Here is a 20,595-nt window from a genome sequence, read left to right on the forward strand (position 1 = left end):
CCCTTCCTCCCTGCCCCTTGCCACCTCCCACGCGGCCCCCTCTGAAAGGTCGCCCTCCGGCATCTGGTGGGTTTGGGGTTATTAGTTTCAGACAATATGGGGAGCAGGCGAAGTGACTGTGTTGGGCAATTATTCGAAATTCTGCAGGTGAGTCCTTTGGAACTTCCTGGCCAGATGTGGACATTCGCACGGGAGGGGTTGTGGCCGGGTGATTTAGGGTTACCCATGCCTTCCTCTGGTGAACAGCGCGGCCTTGGCCCAGGCTGTGCCTCGTGCGAGGGTTTCAGTGCGGGGGGGGGGGGGCACTGTGAGCCGGAGGAATCGAAGCAGGTGCCCTTCACCAGGGAAGGGCGAGTGGACTCGGTCCCAGGGCCAGCTCCACGGACAGTGGGTGGGCTGCCGGCAGGACCCGAGGGTCCTCACAATGTCAGAGGCACTGTCTAGGGTCCAGGCAATAACGTGGCCCGAGGTGCGGCAGGCCCGGACCGCAGCCTGGCCTTGGCAGATCGAGGGCCGCGGTGCTGTGGGACCTGGTCCTTCATGAGGCTGCGGAACCCAGCGTGGCGGCTCCGGGGGCATGGGCGCCGGGGCGGGGCGGTGGCATTGGCCCTCGGCAGCTCCCTGGCTTGTGGCCATCACCATCGCAGGGTGGCCCAGAAAGAACGCTGCAGACTGTGCCCAGAGAGGGCACTGCTTTGTGAGCACACGGGAACCGCCACCCCCCTGGGCCAGGTGCCGGTTGGTTTCAGGGCCGAAAGCCTTGCGTTTGCAGTAGGGCTGGAGCCCGTGAATGAGGAGCGTGACTCACGTGGCCCCACTGTGCTCAGCTGCTCTCCCAGGTTCGCTTCCCTAGAAGCAGGCAGAGCCCGAGGTGGGGATTCTGGTGCACTGGTTTCAGGAGGGGTGCACTCAGGGCTCAGGAGGGAGGGAGGTGACCGAGGGCGCTGCAGCCTGCCCCTGGGCGTTCTGGAGCGAGTGGGACCATGGAGCTGGCTGGGGGCAGCTCTGCGGGGATGGGGCATCACCTCTTGGTTAAGGGCAATGATTGGGACCAAGTGGGCAGCTGTGGACAGTGAGCAGCCAGCACTCAGGAGCTGGGGGATGGGCACTGACCAATACGGGATCTGCGTGGGGAGCCAACAGCATCCACCGTAGTTGGCGATGTGGACTCGCTGGCCCCGAATCAGCCCTCTCATGCCTTCCACTGGCCACTCGCTCTGCTCCCACTCTGCGGCCATAGGACACACCCACTCGGCAATCCCCTCCACTTCGGGCAGGGGTGCTTAGACTCAGCATAGGCATCTCAGAGGGTCCTTTGCAGACATTTCCAAAGGACTCCTGAGCTCCTGGGGAGGCATCGGGGGCGCAGGTGGGGACCTCCGCCTCCGACACCTGGCATCTTATTCTTTCGGGCTGCCCCGTGGATCCTGGCGACAGTGTTCCTGACAAGCCCCTCGTAGGAAGGCAATTGCAACCCCATGAAATATTTATGCTCTTTGTTGCAATCATGTTACCACCATGACAGCATGTTGTTTTGTCTGTTGGTTTGGTTTGCATTAAAAAAAAATTTTTTTTTATTATTTTAGAAAAAGAAGGGAGAAAGAGAGAGAGAGAGAGAGAAGGCGAGAGAAACATTGATCTGTTGCCCCACTTATGCATTCATTGGTTGAATCTTGTATGTGTCCTTAACAGGGATCGAACCCACAACCTTGGGGTATTGGAAGGGCACTCTAACCAATGAAGCAATCCAGCCAGGCCTTGTTTTTCTCTTTCCAATGTGGATTACAAAATGCCCTCCGATAAAGAAAATGTTCACAGAGAAACTGTACCCCTTTTGGGGCTCAAGGGAGGGCCCATGATTGGAGGACGAGAGGCCCCGAGAGCTGCCAGACAGGTGGGGGCTTCTCCATCTTGGTCACCTCAAAACAGCCGCAGCCCCCGAACAGCTCCTCCCTACCAGGCAGTTGTTACTTTCCAGGTCCAGTTCAGTGACAGGATCATCACTTCTCATTTTCATAGTATGACACCCGTGTGGCCGGCGCCCGTTTTAATCATCACAAGAACCTGTGTGTTTGTGCCCCCTTGTCCTCCTGCAGAGATGGCAAAACTGAGGCCCGGGAGGCCCCGCCAGCCAAGAACCTCGGGGCGGCCAAACGCGGGTGAGACTGTACCTGAACCCGACTGGCATCAGGGCTGTCCCGGGACAGCCACCACCAAAGGCCACTCTTTGGAGGCCTGGCCCTGGCTCACAAAGGGTAAGAAGAGGCGGACGCGTTTTCAACTTTTCAGAAGTTTTATTATAAAGGGATCTGAGAAGCACTGGGCACTGAGCCAGACGGTCGCCAGGGCCAGGAAACAGCTGCAAACATGAAGAACCCACACCCCAACCAAACCCCAAACCACACACACTTTCTGATCAACTGCACTTCCGTCCTCCAGCCTCCTTCCCAAGTAGGCAGAAGTCGTCGTTGGCAATTTTAAATCGATGGGCACGTGGTTGAGAGGACGGTCTCCGCGGGGACCGCCAGCCGTTCTCGCGGCGCGGACGGTCAGCCAGTTCGGCGGCCGCTCCGTGCGTCTCCCTTAAGATAAAACTTAAAAAACATGTGCTAAGGGTCATAGAAAATGCTTTTACCTGAAAGGAAACTACTCCCCCCCCCCCCAAAATAATCTTACAGATGTCTTCAGCACAGTTCTAAAACACGTAGTCAACTACTCACAAGAAGCCAACAGTGTATAGGTTTCAGAATCTCTGGTTCCCGCCCTAGAACCGTGTTTGCACGACTGTGGCGGGGCTGGCCCGGCCCGTGCATCGGGGGTGGGTTTCTGTCGGTCGGCGCCCCCTCCGGGGCGGCCCCTGTGAGCCTGGGCTGGGCCAGACATCCAGACGAGGGTTCGGTGTGCAGGAGGAGCGGGTCCACGGTCGCCCTGGAGCAAGCGGGTCGGGGCAGCAGGTTCCTGCAGGGTCTTTGGGCTGGCGGCGGGCGTTGGGCTGCCTCTGCAGAGTCTGGTAAGAGGTCGAGGAAGAGACTCGGCCGCGGGGCGTTAGCGTGTCACGGTTCTCTCTTCGTGGTCACCCTGCTTCCTGCCAAGGCCTCTTTTCTGCTGTGGGCCCCTCCAGCAGCCTCAGGGAGGAGAGGGGAGGCGTGATTAGGTGAGGTAGAGAGATTTATCCCTGGGGAGCAGGCTGTGGGAGAGAGGAGGGGCTGTCAGAGCTGTGACCCCATCTGGAGCGGTGGCCCTCAGGGGCCTGGGCGCAGGGCTCAAGGAGCAGGGAACAGCTGCTCACTAGCCCTCAGCCCCACCCTGGCGCTCTGCCCCTCACCCTGGCGCTCTGCCCCTGAGGATGAGCCAGGGGCTGTGCTGTTCCTCCTGGACCGGACCGCCCTCCGCCCTGGGGGCAGAACCAGACAGCCCTTGGAATCCCAGGCTCCCCCCCCCCCCATTCCTCACTGCTGGGAGGGGCCCATCGATCTAGGCCCTTTATTTGGTTAGTGTTTCTTTTGTAAATTTCAAACAGAATTAAAGGAGGGCAGGTGCTTTTCAAGTTTTTAATATAGGACGCTTGTGCACTGGCTGGGTGCATGCACAGTTGGTTGCAGCGTCATCCCAATACCCCCAAAGCTGTGGGTTCGATCCCTGGCCAGGGCACATACAAGGATCAACCAATGAATGAGCAAATAAGTGGAACGACATATTGAGGTTTCTCTCTCTCTGAAATCAATAAAGTAAAATAACTTGTGACAGCATTGATGACCCTTGAAGGCATTCAACTAAGTAAAATAAGCCAGACAGGGAAAGACAAGTGTCATATGATCTCACTTACATGGGAAATGTAAAACTAGTTCCCCCCACTCTCAAACAAAACAAGCTCATAGATACAGAGAGCGGGCTGGTGGTTGCCCGAGGCTGGGGTGCGGGGGTGGGAGGGGGGTGCAAAATGATGAAGAGGGTCAAAAGGTACAGGCTTGCACTTATAAAAAATGTCCTGGATGTAATGTACATCACACTGACTACACTTAACAATACCATACTGCATATTTGAAAGTTGCTAAGAAAATAAATCTTAACAGTTCTCATAAAGAAAAAAAAATTGTAACTGTGGTGATGATGTTAACTGGACTCACTGTGGTGATCCTGTCACAATATATGTAAATACTGAATCACTGTTATACACCTGAAACATGATGTTACATGTCAGTGACAGCCCAATAAAAATAAATACATAAGCCCAGAGTGTGGCTCAGTGGTTGAGCGTCGACCCTGCACCAAGAGTCACTAGTTTGATTCCCATCAGGGCCCAGGCCCAGGTTGTGGGCCTGATCCCCAGTTGGGGGCGTGCAGGAGGCGGCCAAAAGATGTTCTCGCTCATCGATGTTTCTCTCTCTCTCTCCTTCTCCCTTCCTCTAAAATCAATAAAGAAAAAAAAAATTTTTTTATATGTTTAAAAAATAAATACATGCAATGGGCAGTGCTGTGGCCTGAACTCCCTGTTGGGGGAAAACTCTGACATTCTGTGATGGCCCATTCAAGCCCCCGCCCCCCAATACTCTGACTTTGGGGAAGGGCTGCGGTGGGAGGGGTTGTTGCTTCTCAGGGCGGGGGGGAGGGAATCACCCGAGTCTGCCTGCCCAGGTAGCCCCTCTGCTGAGCTGAGTCTGCCTGCCCAGGTAGCCCCTCTCACCAGGTACATGGGGGGCGTGTGGCAGGCTGAGGGTGGGGGGGCTGGCGGCCAGGCTGGGCAGCGGCCCCAGCAGCCGAGATGCATCCCTCTTCTTTCCCCTCCGGTCCCCGGGACCAGGGCAGCGCGGACGGACGTGCCAGGTGCTGGGGTGAGGACCCACCTACAGGTGCTGATGCCGCACTCCCCGCCGGGGTAGCTGCTGTCCCAGTCTCCGCTGCTCGAGGGGTTGGAGGGGCCTGGAGAGCGGGATCCGGAGCCGCTGGGGAACTCGGAGATGTGAGGGAAGTCCTGTCCAGGGACGGAGCAGGCAGGTGAGCAAAGGAGACAGAATGAGAGCACGTCTCAGGCCGAGGGGGCAGCGACGGCATGTGCCCGAGGCGTTCACTTGGGGGGCGTCCTCCGGCTGGTGCACCTTCTCCACCCTGCCTGGAGGGCTTCTTCCTGCTCCCTAGCAGAGCACCTTTTGAAAAATTCAACCCTGTTGCCCTGGTCAGTTTGGCCCAGCAGTCAGAGCATCCGCCCACAGACCAAAGGGTCGAGGGTTCGATTCTAGTCAAGGGCAGGTACCGAGGTTGCAGGTTCAATCCCCAGCCCCAGTCGGGACATGTGCAGGAGGCAACCAACTGATGTGTCTCTTTCACCTCTATGTTTCTCCCTCTCTCCCCGTCCCTCCCTTCTACTCCATCTAGAAACTACTGGAAACATATCCTTGGGTGAAGACGAACAACAAAAAATTCAACCCTGTCCTCACAGCGCCAGGGGAAGGATTTGGCTCTCAGGGCCTTTCCTTTCTGGGGACTCGGTTTCCCAATCTGTTTTTTGTTTGTTTGTTTTTTATCCTCACCCGAGGACATTTTTCCATCTTTTGTTCAGGTAGAGTGGGAGGGAGAGAGAGGAACAGAGAGAGAGAGAGAAACATCGATGTGAAAGGAACACATCGAGTGGCTGCCACCCGCACAACCGACCAGGGCCGGGGACAAACTGCAACCGAGGTACATGCCCTTAGCGGGAACCGAACCCGGGTCTCTCAGGACCGCAGGCCGACGCTCTAACCGCTGAGCCAAACCGGCCAGGGCCGGTTTCCCAATCTGTACAACAGTCACTGGGCTGAGTGACCTCGTTTGTGCAAGTCTTGGAATAGTGTCTATGGAACCATTAGTGGGGTCAGACCTGAAAGATTTGGGGGCGAGCCAGGGGCCAGGGCTGACCTGGCAGAAACCGCAGTGGCCGCAGCCCCGCAGGCAGTAGACAGAGGAGAGAGGAGGGCCTGGGAGATGCTAAGGATCTGAACTACGTCTGCAACTCTTTGCTGCAGCCAGGACATCTCAGATACGGAGTGGCAGACCCATGTCACTGACGTGGAAACGCAGGCTCAGAGAGGTGCGGTGCGTAGGCGGAGGTTGCACAGCTGAGTGGCGGGGCCAGTATCTAAAATCCCAAGCTGCCTCCCTGTCCACAAGGGGCTCCGGAAGGACACTGTCTGCTCAGCCCTGCTTACCTGTGGCCCTGGAGGTGAAGGGCTCATTGCCAGCTGCACCTGCAGTGCCATGGGAGTGGGCAGGACAGGAGGCTGGGGGGCTGGGGACATGCTGACAGGTGGGCTGAGGAGGGCGCCCTGGGCGTGGGGGGGCAATGGCAGCTGCTGGTGCAACGGGGGGCTGAGCGGGAAGGAGGGCGGCGGCGGCGAGGACGCGCTGAGGCCTGGCAGCAGCGACTTGGAGCCCAGTGTGCGGGCGAGGCTGGCGGGGGTGGCCCCGCTGCGGAAGGCCTGCAGGTCCGCCGGCGTCAGGAAGGAGGCCAGGCCGGGCATGGTGTACATGGGCTGCTTGGGCGGGAGCATTTTGGCTGGCGGGTTCACCTGAGGGCTCTTGGTCTCACCCTGGTCCGGGGAGCTCTGGAAGGAGACACACTGGTCACTCAGGAGAAGGAGAAGCCAGAACTTGTACTGTGAGACCAGGGGCTTCTGCAACCCACTGACATGGCCCCGGCTGGCTCCCTGGCCCCCTGGGGAGATCTGTGGACTAAACAGAGGTAATTCAGGGTCCTCGGTGCACTTGGCTCAGACCATCCGATCAGCCCCTGCTTTAATCCTTGGGGCTCCCCTGCCCATGGGGGTCCCCTGCTCCTCAGCCTGGCCAGCGAGGCCGGCATCATCCAACAGGGCCGCCCTCTGTGTATGGTCCTCCCCAGCCTCTGTGCCTTTGCATGTGCTGTTCCCTTGGCCTGGAGCATCCTCTTTGCTTGGCCCTTAATGGCTTAACCCAGATGCCACGTCCTCTGTAACAGCTTCCAGACCGTACCCCTACCCCGCCCTGGGCCACATGTCCATCGCAGTCCCCAGCCTTCCACGGTGCTGGTGTCGATGGAGGAGGCGGACAGTGTGGTCAGGACTAAAGGCCCCATTTGAAGCGTGGCCAACCTGGGTTTGACTCCTAGCTACCTAACCTGCTGGACAATCTCAGGCAAGATGCGTAACCTCTCTAGTCTTGGGTTCTGGCTGGAAGAATGAAATGAGATACATGTAAAGTGGCCGGCGTGGGCCCGGCACACAGGAGGTGCACCGGAGAAGTGACCTCGGTATCCACCCTTTCCCGTGGGCCTCAGAGCCTGCTGCCCCCGCAGTGGTCCCACACCTGTCAGGCTGTGCCTGGGAGTCCCGGGGTTACCTTGGAGACCAGGCTGGCCCTGTAGGCTGCCAGAGCCTTCAGATATTCCTTTTTCGCTGCTTCCGTCTTCCTCTTGTAGGCCTGAAAGGTTCAAGACATGACAGCGCTGGGGAGAGGTTAGGTGGTCAGGCTGGGCTCACACCGCTGCTCGCTGGCCTTTGTCTGGGAGCCGTTCTGCTCCCAGTTTTCCCTGGGCCCCTGAGAGAGGGCCGCAGGCACAGGGTCAGGGGGCTAGGAAAGCTCTGGTCTGCACCCCAGATTTTGAGGGCTGGAGGAAAAAAATGGACTGAGATGTTCTCATGTCACAGATGAGGAAGCAGAGGCCCAGGATGGTGAGGCTGCTGGTGAACACACTGCAAAACAGCAGAGTTGGAAGGGGCCTAACTTCCCATCTTACAGACAGGCAAACTGAGCCCAGTCAAGACCTCTAGTTCCAGCGGCTGGGCCTGGTTCCAGACCTTCCAAGACTGTAGCTGCAGGACCCCGGAGCCTCAGGCGGATGGCTCAAGGAGGGAGGCGGACTCACCTGTTTCTGCTCCTCTCCCAAGCTGTCCCACATGGAGGCCACGATTTTGGACACATCCCCAAAGGTGGCGCTGGGGTTCTGTCCCTTGATGGCGGCCTGAGTGTCTCTGAAGAAGAGGGCGTAGGCAGACACGGGCTTCTGTGGCTCATTGGGGTCCTTCTTCTTCTTCTTCTTTGGGTTCTTGGCCTTTTTTCCTGGGTCAGCTGAAGGTCTCTTCTCTCCTGACATCTGCCGGGTGAGAGGAGTCAGAACACCCGAGACGCCCGGGGACTCTGGCAACGGAGACCCACCCAGCCTCAGGCGCAGCAGGCCCGCCCCATGTTGGTCAGGACCTGTTTACATACGGCACTGACCATCCCGGGTTTGAACACGGGCAGCTGGAGCCACACTGCTGAACTCCCTAGGTGGGGGAGGCAGTGGACAGGCAGACACACACACACACACACACACACACACACACACGCCCTGGATAGGAGCCCTGAGTTTTTTTGTTTAGCTCATTAATTAATGACAATCAGCATGATGGTAAAGTTGATTCAAAGAAGCACAAGAGAAAGAGAGAGACACTGGTTAATGCCCTACAGAGCAATAAAACTATCTGGTTTAGGGCTTAATTTAATCTTTTCTATTGGACAGACGCCGTTTGCATCTCTACAGGGAAAACTTAATTTGCCTTGTAATCAGACAAAAGCCGTTTACATCTCCATCACCTGTTCCTCAAGTTAACCTTTACAGAGCACCACATCTAATCAGTAATGAAAACTAAATCAAAATAAAGTCACTTAGCCGCTCTGGGCCTCAGTTTCCCCATCTGCCATAGAGAGTTGAGAGGAGGATTACGTGCATCCATACTTGTGATGTGCGTAGAACACTAGCCCATGGGAACTGTCTTAGAAAAGTTTTCTAAAGAAAAGAAAAACCACCGCTGATGATGGAGCTGCACCAGGATCCAGAGGCGCCACCCGCCCGGAGGTAAGGGTCCCTGCTAGATGGCGCAGGCGCCGTGGCCACTGCCCAGGTCTCCGTGGAGCCACCGCGTGGAAAGGGGTTTGAGGCTCACATGAAGAAGAAAGAGGCGGGAGGTGTGAGATCAAGTTTTGATTCTGCCACTGGCTCGTTGGGAGGTTCCCGGCAAGTGCGTCCACCCCTGGCCCTTCTGGGCCTCCGTGTTCTGCCCCAGTTAAACAGGACGCTCTCCGACAGGAGACAGATTTGGTCAGTGTCAAGGGCCAGAGCCTGGATGTGTGCTTGGACAGGTTGGACCACCCTGGCTTCAGGGGTCATGTCCCCAAGGGAGGGGTCGTTTTTATTTTATTTTTTAAAAGTATGTCTTTACTGAGTTTTTAGAGAGAGAGGGAGAGAGAGAGAGAGACACCGACGTAAGAGAAACATCGATCGGCTGCCTCCTGTACGCCCCCTACCGGGGACCAAGCCGGCAACCTGGGCATGTGCCCTGACTGGGAACTGAACTGGGACCTCTCAGTCCTTGGGATGGTGCTCAATCCACTGAGCCACACCAGCTGGGTAAGAGAGGGGTCACTTTTGGAACCCCATCCCAAGGTCAGTGCTGCCCAGAGGTGCCGCCTGCTGGACCACACATGTTTGTCAGAGTATTTTCTCCTTCAGGCCCTAGTGGCCATGAGAGGTGCCCCTGAAGATGTTGCCCCACGCCATCAATGCCTCTGAAATGACCCACTGGCCATTCAGGAATGAGATTGCATTTTTCCCCCCAGAATTTTCTTCCTCCTTGTTTTCCAGTAAAGGGTACAGTTATACCCTTCGAGCCTTTTCTAGAGGCAGGTGACGTCTATGTCCACGCCGGGCCCATCCTCCTGCAGACGCGAGGGCATCTCCACCTTACCCACCTTAAAATGCGCTTCTGACTCCTCCTCCTGAGTCGAGCTGGAAGGAGAGGGGGTTGCTGACTTGCTCCCTGGGGGCGACGGGGAGCTGTGGGCGATGCCACTCCGGATGCCCATCTGAGAAATGAGCTGGGACTGGCTGAGGGCGCTCATGTGGCTGGCCAGCATCGCTGGGCGGCCCAGCAGGGGCCCTGGCCGGCCCGAGTCATAGGCAGCAACCTCCGAGTGGACCATCTCCTGGATCTAGGAGAGGAGGACAGGGCACTTTGAGTTTGAAAGGACCCGTCCTGCCCCACCGCCACATCCGCACTGCAGGGCCCAGGGGAGGGCACGTAGGTGGGAAGTGGAGGGTGCTGGCTCCATTCACTCTGAGCTGTGGTTTCCCCGGGGATCCCTGATAGGTGAGTGTTCATGCTACTCTGAGCCCTGAAAGACTCAGTGCACCTGTGGGGAGACCTGGCACCTGGACAGCTTGCCATTCTGCTGCCATTCGACCAGGACAGATGGTCAGCATTTCAGCCCTTGCTGGAGATCTCAGTCTTATGATACTGAGTCTTCCCTCCTGGAACACGGTATGTCTCTGCATTTATTCACCATGCGGCACGATAGCAAAGAGCACAGGCGCTGGCAGCTGACTGTGTTTTGAATCCTGGTTCAGCCACTTATAAGCTGGGTGGCTTTGGCCAAGTTACTTAACCTCTCTGTGCCTCAGTTCTTCATCTGAAACGTGTGGGTAATAATCAAACCCACCTTCTAGGGCTGTTAAGGATTAAATGTGCCTAGCACATAGTAAGTTCTATATTGTATAAGGGTTTGTTAAATACATGGAATAAATAAGCCCCTTACTAAAATTTCACATTTTTCTTCTTGTAATTCAGTAATTTTCCTATTAACCATTCCCTCTGATATTTTCTAACTGGTTATTTTGGTCTGTAAGAAAGCGACTGATTTTTACATATAGGCATTTCTCATACTAAGTACATGTTTAGAATAGTGTATACTTTTTGCTTAAACATTATATATATACACACACACGGTTCAGCAAGGCATACCAATTTGCATACTCTTTCAATTATTTTTATTTCCTCTGCATCTGTGGTTATTTTCTCTTTCTAGTTTCTCATGTCAAGTATATGTGTTTTCCTCTCACTTTTTCTTCATTAGGCAAGCTCATGGGCCTTTTATTTTATGATGTGAGAATTTGTTTTTCTCCTCAAAAGAATCAAATCTCAAATTTTTTTAATCACTCTACTCCTCCGTTCTCTATTTCTTTAATATCATTTTAACCATTATCGATTTCTTTTTCTGATGTTTAAAGATTTGTTACTGTTGCTTCCCTCTCATTTTGACCTGTATCTTTAATTCAGGTCTCTGCCCGCGGCTCCTCATCATCCAGGTCTTAACTTCAACGTCACCTCCTCGGAGAAGCCTTCCCTGACCACCTTGTCTGGAAATCCTAACCCCCTGCCCTCGCTTTCTATCATCATATTGTTTCCGTCATAATTTCAAGCTACAATTCCGTTGTTCATTTATCTGTTTTTCATCTCTCTTCCCCTCGGGAAGCTCTGTGAGCACAGGGCTTGTTCACTATTGTATTTCTGTGCCTGGAACACAGGAGGTCAGTACTTTACAAATATTTGTTAAAGGATGGAAAAGGGAGGAGAGGATGCCACTGCTGGTGGTAAAGCTCCCCAGCTGCCTCTTTTCTTGAGAATGTGATGGAATGTGAGTTGTTTATGGCAACAGAATGGGGCAGAATTGGTGAGAATTGAATTGGCTGGCTACTTTCTTCTTTGAATCTGACTTGGGATAGGACATAGTCATTCCCTATGGAGTCAACAGTCTCCTAAGAGTTTATGAGCCAGACGAGACTCAATCCTCTCTGCATCTCTCTCTCTCTCTTTTTTTTCCCCATTTCTTTCCCCCTCCTAGCAAAGAAAGCATAAATAACACAAATAACCCAAACAAAAAACCCCTAGAAAGTACAGAATAAAATGATGGAAGAATAAATAAGGATAAGTAAGTAAAATAGTTGTCAAAGTATGTATAAATATATTGTTCAAAAATCAGAAAAATTAACCCATTCATATTTATTATAAAAGTAGAATTATTTGTTCATAGATATTACAGTTTTTTTGTTTTTTTTTTTTCTTCTTTGACTTTACCCCATCTCTCCTTTGGTGATCAAGTTTTATCTAGTGATTGTTATGCTATTGTACTATACCTCTGACTCCTCATGTAAGAAGATATATTAAGCTTTTAATTTTTCCCTCCATCAGTTGTTTATGTTCCAGATTATTATTTTTTAAAATAATCTATTTCAATCATTATTTTGACAGTTGCATTAAGTTTCATACCATGAGAATAATAGTACTTGGACATTAATTCTATGTTTTGCTATTTTCACTGCTCATACCACTGTTTTTGTGTGTGTATGTGTGTTTTTTAATTAATTTTTTAATTGATTGATTTGAGAGAGAGGGAGGGAGGGGGAGACAGAGAGAGACAAAGAGAAACATCGATTTGTTATTCCACTTATTTATGCATTCATTTGTTAATTTTTGTATGTGCCTTAACCAGAGATCGAACCTGCAACCTTGGCGTATTGGAACAACACTCTAACCAACTGAGCTACCCGGCCAGGGCTCATACCACTGTTTTTTTAATACCCAAATGTTTCCCATACTTGATCTATTTTAATTCATTTCTCAATCAAAGGAAACTGCCTCTCTAAGTAATTTTTTAACTCAAAGCTTCCTTGAAATAAGAAAAATTTACATGATGCTATTTTTGTATGTAGGCTGCATTTATTTAATTTTGTCTGATGCTTGGTAAGCTCTTTTGAGCTGAACACTTTCCACTTAGTTAAGTGATATTTCCTACTGTTATTTTTCAGATTATTGCCTCTTTTCCATTGGCCTTTTTAAAAGGATTTCCTGTTAAACACACTTATTGAATCATCGGGGTCTTTTATCTTTTCAGTTATAATTTTGAGCTCTTTAATGTCTTCCTTGGATTTGGGGAGAACATCTTGTTATTTGGTTATTGGCAGTGGGTTTCACTGCATTTTAAAATCTAACAATCACATATTTTATCTAAAAGCAATCTCTCCTGGCCAGTGTGGCTCATCAAGAGGTAGCCGGTTCGATTACCGGTCAACATGCCCAGGTTGTGGGCCAAATCCCCAGTGGGGCACGCAGGAGGCGGCCAATCAGTGTTCTCTCTCATCCATGTTTCTATCTCTCTCTCCCTCTCCCTTCCTCTCTCTCTAAATAAATAAATAAAAGCAGTTTCTCCTGATTTCAAATTCTTCTCATCAACAGATACACTACATAATTGAAGTTTTAAATCATGAGCAGTTCCCCCCATTTATTGGAGTAGGAGCTTTAGAATGGACCTCCTTCAGAACTAGAACGCTTGTACCTGTGCCCAGTGATTTGTCTTTACGTTTTATTTCTAATAACTAGATCAGAAAAACCAAATGCTTGTTGGTCCTCCTGAACACAATTAAAGACAGAACAGCAGAATTGGGTGTGAGCTGGGAATGATGTCACATTTAGCTCAGGGGGACCAGGGTTGCCATGGAGGGTGGTGGGTGGGACTCTGGGCCACTTCACTCCCTTGGTTAAAATACATTCTCAAGAAACGAGTGTCAGGCCTTTCATGAGTCTCTGCTCTGTGACGGACATCGGCAGAGAAGGGGACTCTGCGAATGGGGAGCTCCCAACCCCCACCCTGCCACCGGTGCTCAGGGCCTCACAGTTCATCAGGGAGACAGACCCTTCCATACAGGGAATACATGCTGGCTATCAGTAGATACAACCCAACAAGACCCGGGACAGCCACTGAGCACCCTAGATTTTCTAGGGCATTAAAAAATGTTGCCCTATTCTCCCCGAAGTAAGAAATCTGCTTCCAGCGTGAGCTCGGCTGTTTGGGGGTCACTGCGTAGGGGCTGCAGGTGGCCCAAACCCCTCCTCCCCAGCGGTCAGTGCTCCTGGTGATGGCTCCCTGCATCCCGCTGCCCGGAGCGCGGAGCAGCTTAGGCCCCAGGAGTGACCCTCAACCAGCGCGGGACCGGAGTTTGCAGACAGGACCTCTGCTCCCTCTCCCCTCAACGGGACAGTTCTGAGCTGCGTCCCTCATGCCTCTCAGAGGGTCCACAGCAGGACTGCGTCTCAGTTGCCACCGTGGTCATAGCTCGTCAACCCGCCCTCGGCTGGCTTCCTTCCCTCGCAGCCTCACCTCCCTTCCTCCTTCACAGGACTCCCTCTGTCACCCCCAACAAACCCCTTGCACCCAAACCTTTGGGTCAGGGTCTGATTTAGGAGGATCCCAACCCCTCTCTCAGCCTCCAGTTGCCATGCTGGCCACCAGGTGACCCTTCCGGAGTAAGAAATGTCTCCTCCCTCCGCAGAATCTTTCGTTAGCTCCCTGGCCCCACTACTATTGTCCCTAGCCTTGTTTTTTTGTTTGTTAATCCTCACCCGAGGATATTTTTTCCGTTGATTTGTTTTGTTTTGTTTTTTAGATAGGACAGGAAGAAGGGAGGGAGTGAGGGAGAGAGAGAGAGAAACATCGATGTGCGACACATTGATTGGTTGCCTCCCACATGGCCCCCACCAGGGCCAGGGATTGAACCTGCAACCCTTGACTGGGAATCGTACCCACAACCCTTCAGTCCGTGGGCTGACATTCTAACCACTGAGCCACACCGGCCAGCGCGGCCCCGGCCTTGTAAAACTTCCACAAGGGTCTGCACCGTGTCTCTCGTCCTGACCGCTCCCGCCCCTTCCCGGAGCTCCCCAGGTCATGAGGCTTCTCTCTAGAACACAGCCTTCCCCTGGGGCTCACTGGTCCTTCCCCTGTGCCAGCATCCTGCAAAACTCACTTGAAATGTCACCTCCTCTCCCTGGCCAGTTTGGCTCAGCGGGTTAGAGCGTCGGCCCGTGGACCAGAGAGACCCGGGTTTGGTTCCCACTGAGGGCATGTGCTTCGGTTGCAGTTTGTCCCCAGCCCTGGTTGGGGTCGTGTAGGTGGCAGCCACTTGATGTTTCTCTCTCACATCGATGTTTCTCTCTCTCTCCCTTCCTCTCTCCTTCAAAAAAGAAGAAAAGAAATGTCCCCTCCTCAAAGAAGCCTTCCATGACCTCTCCTCCTCCCTCCTCTGGCCACACCCTCTTCCTGAGCCTTTGCCAGGGCTCACCATGGTGGGTACCAAGCATCTGCTCTGTGCCCAGCCCTGGGCAGGTGGCCCGGCACACAGCTGGCGCTTACGAGATGTCTGGTAACCAACTGAACTGAAGCCAGTGGACACGTCGGGGAGCCGCAGGTGCACCCCCTCCAGGAAGGAGGAAACAATAACGAGGGGCCACCGTGGATGTAACGAGGTTCGCCCGGCTTAATAGATTCTCAGGGCTCAGGAACACAAAGGTGCTTTCACAGATCCCCCTTTTGCAAGCTCTGTGGAGAGCAGCCCCAGGAGCTGAGGGCACAGCACAAGCAGGGAGAGAAGAAATCGCACCTCTCTCCTTCCTGCCTTCTGCTGAGTCACAGAACTAACCCCGCCGCTTCCTCCGAGGCAGGGCCGAGGGGTCACTAAACCCCTCACGCCCTGCCTGGGCAATCGGCTCTGCTCACTGTGTCCCCTCCGTGCCACAGCGTCCAGAAGCTTCTCCTTAATCTCCGAGCACAATCAGATCCCGAAGGAAAATGATCAAGCCCCTGACCAGCATTTTACAATCCCTTCCACAGCCTCTCAGCCCCTCCTAACAGATAATATCCCATTTTTGTAGAGGATGATAACGATGGCAATGACAATAATACTCACTATCCTATTCAGTGAGGATCACTACATGCCAGGCGCTTCACAAACAAATCTTTGACATAACGCAATCTCCACCCCATTTTACAACAGACACTAAAACTCAGAGAGGTTGAGTGACTTTCCCAAGGTCACACAGCTAGGAAATAGGAAAACCAGGATCCTGGCAGTTTTCCAAGACTGAGGTCTTTTCGCTGCACCCACACAGATCTTAGTGGCTCTAATATGGACAAGAGGTCATGCACCTGCTCTCACAGGGCAACTGCGGGGGTGCAGTGGAAAGGTAACTGTGCAGAGCCTGGCGCGTAGTAGGTGGTCAACACAAGAAGGCTTTCTGTCCTTCGTTCCCTCATGAACTTGCTGAAGGAATGAGCTTGAACCGCATCTCAAACAGGCTAAGAGGCCACAAACAATGGAAGTTCCTGGACTATGAGAGAAGAGAGAAGCCAGGAAGAAAGCTCCAATGATGATAAAAATTACAGCACAAGGCTTCACAAACATTTGTTACATTTATTAGGTCAGTAATTGGCAAACTTCTATAAGTGGACAGACATAAAATATTCTGGGCTTTGAGAGCCAGATGGCCTCTGTCATAACTACTCAACTCTGCTACTGTAGCAGAAAATCAGCCAAAGGGAATATGTAAATAGATGGGTATGGCTGTGTTCCAATAAAACTTTATTTACAAAAACAAGCAGAGGGCCGGATTTGGCCTATGGCCATGGATTGCCAACTCCTGTGTTAGTCAAATGTTGTTAAATAAGAAGAAATACTACCCTTTATTTGTTAGTTACCATCTGCCAGGCACTAATCTTCTGACCACGTTAATTCTCACTGGGTCGCAGGAGGGAAGGTGTGTTCATTCAGCATTTTACAGATGAGGAAGTGAGGTTCAGACAGCAGGGTAAGGCCTTTAGAGCTGGGATTCAAATCAAAGTCTGTCTGATTCCCACGCCCATGTCCTCAGGCACTACATCGCCAGGTGTGCTGTCCCTTGGCTACACCCCGCCCTGGCCACCAGCTGGACTCTTGCTCTGGCCATAGTTCGGCCTATCTTTAAAATCAGAAAGACCTGGACTGGCGACAGAGGTCTGGTAGTTGGCCACTGTCCTCCAAATCTGGGCTTCCATTGCTGCGCCGGGCTTCTTCTCGTGTCCTTGACACGGCCTCTGCCTTGAGCTGCCCTCATCAGAACTACCTGCGTGGTTTCTCCAGTCCTCCCGGCCTCCAAGCCTGCTCCTGCTACTCATTCATTCATCCCAACACCTTCCCTGGGCGCCGTTATGTCTGAGACCCTGGGCGCATGCTGGAGACCGAGATTACACCCCAAACAGCCCACCCGGGTGCACAGTCTGATGGGGGGGGCAGAGATGCGCCCGTGTAGCTTTAAGCAGTGCAGCAGCACGGGTGTTCAGGGGCACCTGGGCCAGGCAGAAAGGAGTCCCTCCGGTGCCTGGAGAGCCCCAAAGCCTTTCCCAGGGGAACACGCTGAGCTGACTCTTGAAGGCGAAGTTTGCAGAGACAAGAGGAGGGTGGAGGGTGTTCCCTGGGGCAGGAGTGTATGCAAGGGCAGAGGCATGGAGCTGTGTGATGGGGAATTTTATGTCAACCTGACTGGGCCACGGTTGCCCAGACATTTGGTCCAACATTATTGTGGGTGTGGGTGTGAGGGTGTTACTGGATGGCGTTAAGGTTTGAATCAATGGACCGAGTAAAGCAGGTTGCCCTCCCGGGTGTGGGTGGGCCTCGTGCAATCAGTTGAAGACTTGACTAGAACAAAAAGGCTGAGTAAGAGGGAACTTCTGCCTTGGTTCCCCTGGGTCTCCAGCTTGCTGACTGGAGATCTCAGGACTTCTCAGCCTCCATAATCATGTGAGTCAATTCCTTCTAATATCTATCTATCTATCTATCTATCTATCTATCTATCTATCTATCTAAACTGTTGGTTCTGTTTCTCTAGAGAATGCTGACTAATACAAGTGGCACAATGAGCTTTGCAAGCTGCCCATCACAGCCTGTCATAGCTGAAGTGTCAGGGAGAGTGGGGGATGAGGATAAAGGGTACCAGAGGCTGGGACTTGGAGGGCCAGTGTGTCCGGCAGAGGTGGAGGGACCGTGCCTGCAGACGCTGAGGGGATGGCCACCGACTTTAAGCAGAGGGGCGGGCAGGAACCCAGGTCTGTGCTGACGGCCGCCAGGCAGTTCTGGGATCTGCAGTAGAACCACCTCCCTGGGGAAAGTTGTCTCAAGACTCCAAGAGTCTCAGGACTCTGAGAAACAGCAGAGGCCCTGTGTGTTAGTTTCCTATGGCTGTTGTACAAAATTAGTGGCTTAAAAGAACAAACTCATTATTGTCCAGCTCTGGAGGCCAGAAGTCTCAAATCAGTCTCACTGGGCTCCAAGGGAGAATCTGCCTCCCTGCATTTTTTTTGGATGGATGCTGTTCGTAGGCCTCGCTCGTGGCCCCGCATCACAGGGCCTTTTCATTCTCTGCTTCCGACATCACGTCAGCTACTCCAAGGGCTGGACTCTCGGCCCTTGGGATTTGTGATTACATCACTGAGCCCACTCAAATAATCCAGAATAATCTCCCCATCTCAAGATTTTCAAATTAATCTCATCTGCAAAATCTCTTTTGCTGTGTAAGGTAACATACTCACAGGCTCAGGGGATTAGGAAGTGAGGAACATCTTGGGGGGATGATTCAGTCTACTGTACCCCAGGTGTCCCCCACCCCCACCCCACACCAACCTTCTATGGGACACACTGCTCTCTAAGGTTTCCTTGAGCTTTAAGAGGCAACTATTGGAAAATTATTTCCTTTTAGGAGAAACATTCCAGCACAAAAGGGGAGAAAAGATAGCCAATAGGAAGCCTTCCCCAATGCCTGCCCCTCGCCTGGAATCCCTGTCAGTAAGTATTTCTAATAAACTCTCATGCCTGGTGAGAGATTCCTTGCACGCTGACAAATTCCTCCTGAAATTTGAGATGTCTTGTTCAGAGTAATAGCGAAGATGCACAGGTGCCCGGCTGCTATTGTAAAATCAGTAAGCATTTAATTGAAACAAACGACTATAATAATAGTACATTATCCCTGCAGGCTGAGCGCCATCACAGTTTTAATTATTGAGTTAAGAGTCAGACTAATTTATCCTTTAAAGCAGCAGCCCATTCCTGGTTACACTGATCATCCTGTTATGAATATGAAGGCACCAGCAGGGAGGGATGTAAATGCAAAGCAATTTGTCCCCTTCTGGCTGGTCCTGTGTTTGAGGAGAGGTTTGCAAACACTGGGCGCTGAGACATGGGTCTGGGATTGCCTGGCTCGGGGGTGAGATTTCTGCTCAGGCTGGGAGGGGCTGCGGCCCTTATGCCTCCCATCTCTGGCATTCCGGCTCTCGGCCCTCTGCTCAGGGCCTGCGTGAGCTCCCTGCTTCACTCCGAGAAGCCCAAGTCCCTGCCAAGCCGCGGACCCTAGAACCACCCCTCTCCCTCCTGCTCCCCCCCTGGCCTTCTCCCCTTCTGCCCCCCCACCCCTCACTCCACACCAGCACACTCACCTCCTTCTTGCCCTTTAAAACAAGCACAGCCCTGGCCGGTTTGGCTCAATGGTTAGAGCGTCGGCCTGTGGACCACAAAGTCCCGGGTTCGGTTCCCACTAAGGGCACGTACCTCAGCTGCAGTTTGTCCCCGGCCCCAGTTGGGGTCGTGAGGGTGGCAACCACTCGATGTGTCTCTCTCGCATCAATGTTTGTCTCTCTCTCTCTTTTCCTCCCTCTCTCTCGCTCTACCTGAAGATAAATGCAAAAATGTCCTAGGGTGAAGATTAAAAAATAAATTAATTAAATAAATAAAACAAGCATGCTGCCACCTTAGGACGCTTCTCTAGCTCATTGCAATTTTGCCCCCTAGGGGACATTTGGCAACATTTAGAGACATTTTTAGTTGTTACGACTTGGAGATGCTACCAGCATCTAACGGGCAGTAGGTCAAGGATGCTGCTAAACACCCTACAGCACACAGACAGCCCCCACCGTGGCGAACTACCCAGCCCAAGATGTCAGTAGTGCCGAAGGGTCTGATTTAGGGGACCCCCCAACAGACACCAGTTGTCTCTCAGCCTCCTGCACTTAACTGCCCGCGTCTCCTCAGTCCTTGTACATCTGCCCCTTTCTCCACAGCCCAGCAGTGACAGATGTCCTGCCAGCCCCTTCCACCAAGCTGCCTTCCCAGCTCCCTCTGAGGGTTTAGTAAGCATTGAAGATATATATATTTTAACTGTGCAGGTATATGAATTAAAATTCTTACAGTTTTCTATTAGTGCTCTGGTTACAAACTTGCATAGACCTTGAGAGGTTTGCCCCAGCTCCATTTTCCCTGTAAACTGTTATTTTGAGTCTCTGGTGGGGTTTTCAGGGCGCATCTATCATTGTATTTGTGAAGCAGCCGCTGTGTGCCAGGCACTGCTCTGAGCACCGGGGGTTCGTAGGGAGTAACACAGGTGGGGGGTACGGATACCGACCAAGTCCAAATCTGTACGCAGTCACAGGGGAGAGTGGTTCTGGAAGGGAAGCCACAGGCCCCTGCGAAGTCGTTAGAGTCAGGCTGGGGGTCCAGGAAGGCCTCCGCCCGGCAGCGTGCAGGACCCTGGGCAGGGGTGAGGGAAGAGGGGAGGGTGAGCTTAGAGAACCAGGCACACGCCAGACTGGACCCTGAGTGCCAGGTGAAGACACCTGGACTTTATCCGAGGGTCACTGGGAACCCAGAAGGGCTGAGGCAGAGTGCTGCTATGTGGCAGGTGGCAGCTTCCAGGCGAGGTGACGCAGCCATCACTAGAGATTCATCTAGAAAGTAAGAGACGAGCATGAGGATGCCATGGAGAGAACCAGGATTTGGACCTGGTGGTCACAGCAGGTGGTCAAGGATGACACCAGATCACTGATGATATTCACGGGCCGGTCACAGGGAAGAAGAGACAAGTCCAGCCAGGTGGGGGCGAGCGGTCAGCTGTGCATAGAGTGAGCTTGGGCACA

General features: G+C 52.8%; 1 protein-coding gene across 1 annotated transcript in view; it reads right to left on the reverse strand.

The window, feature by feature from the left end:
• Positions 1–2,274: 2,274 nt before the first annotated feature.
• Positions 2,275–20,595, reverse strand: part of TOX2 (TOX high mobility group box family member 2) — a 112,898-nt gene continuing 94,577 nt past the window's right edge. Inside the window, exons 4-9 of the mRNA XM_036244892.1 lie at positions 9,742–9,981; positions 7,877–8,104; positions 7,351–7,431; positions 6,183–6,578; positions 4,845–4,972; positions 2,275–3,187 (exon numbers count right to left, since the gene is read on the reverse strand). Coding sequence (XP_036100785.1) covers positions 3,151–3,187; positions 4,845–4,972; positions 6,183–6,578; positions 7,351–7,431; positions 7,877–8,104; positions 9,742–9,981 — 1,110 coding nt within the window. The 3' untranslated portion in view covers positions 2,275–3,150. The remainder of the gene's footprint in view (positions 3,188–4,844; positions 4,973–6,182; positions 6,579–7,350; positions 7,432–7,876; positions 8,105–9,741; positions 9,982–20,595) is intronic.

The sequence above is a fragment of the Molossus molossus genome, unplaced genomic scaffold, assembly GCF_014108415.1.
Source record: "Molossus molossus isolate mMolMol1 unplaced genomic scaffold, mMolMol1.p scaffold_m16_p_6, whole genome shotgun sequence".
NCBI lineage: Eukaryota > Metazoa > Chordata > Mammalia > Chiroptera > Molossidae > Molossus > Molossus molossus.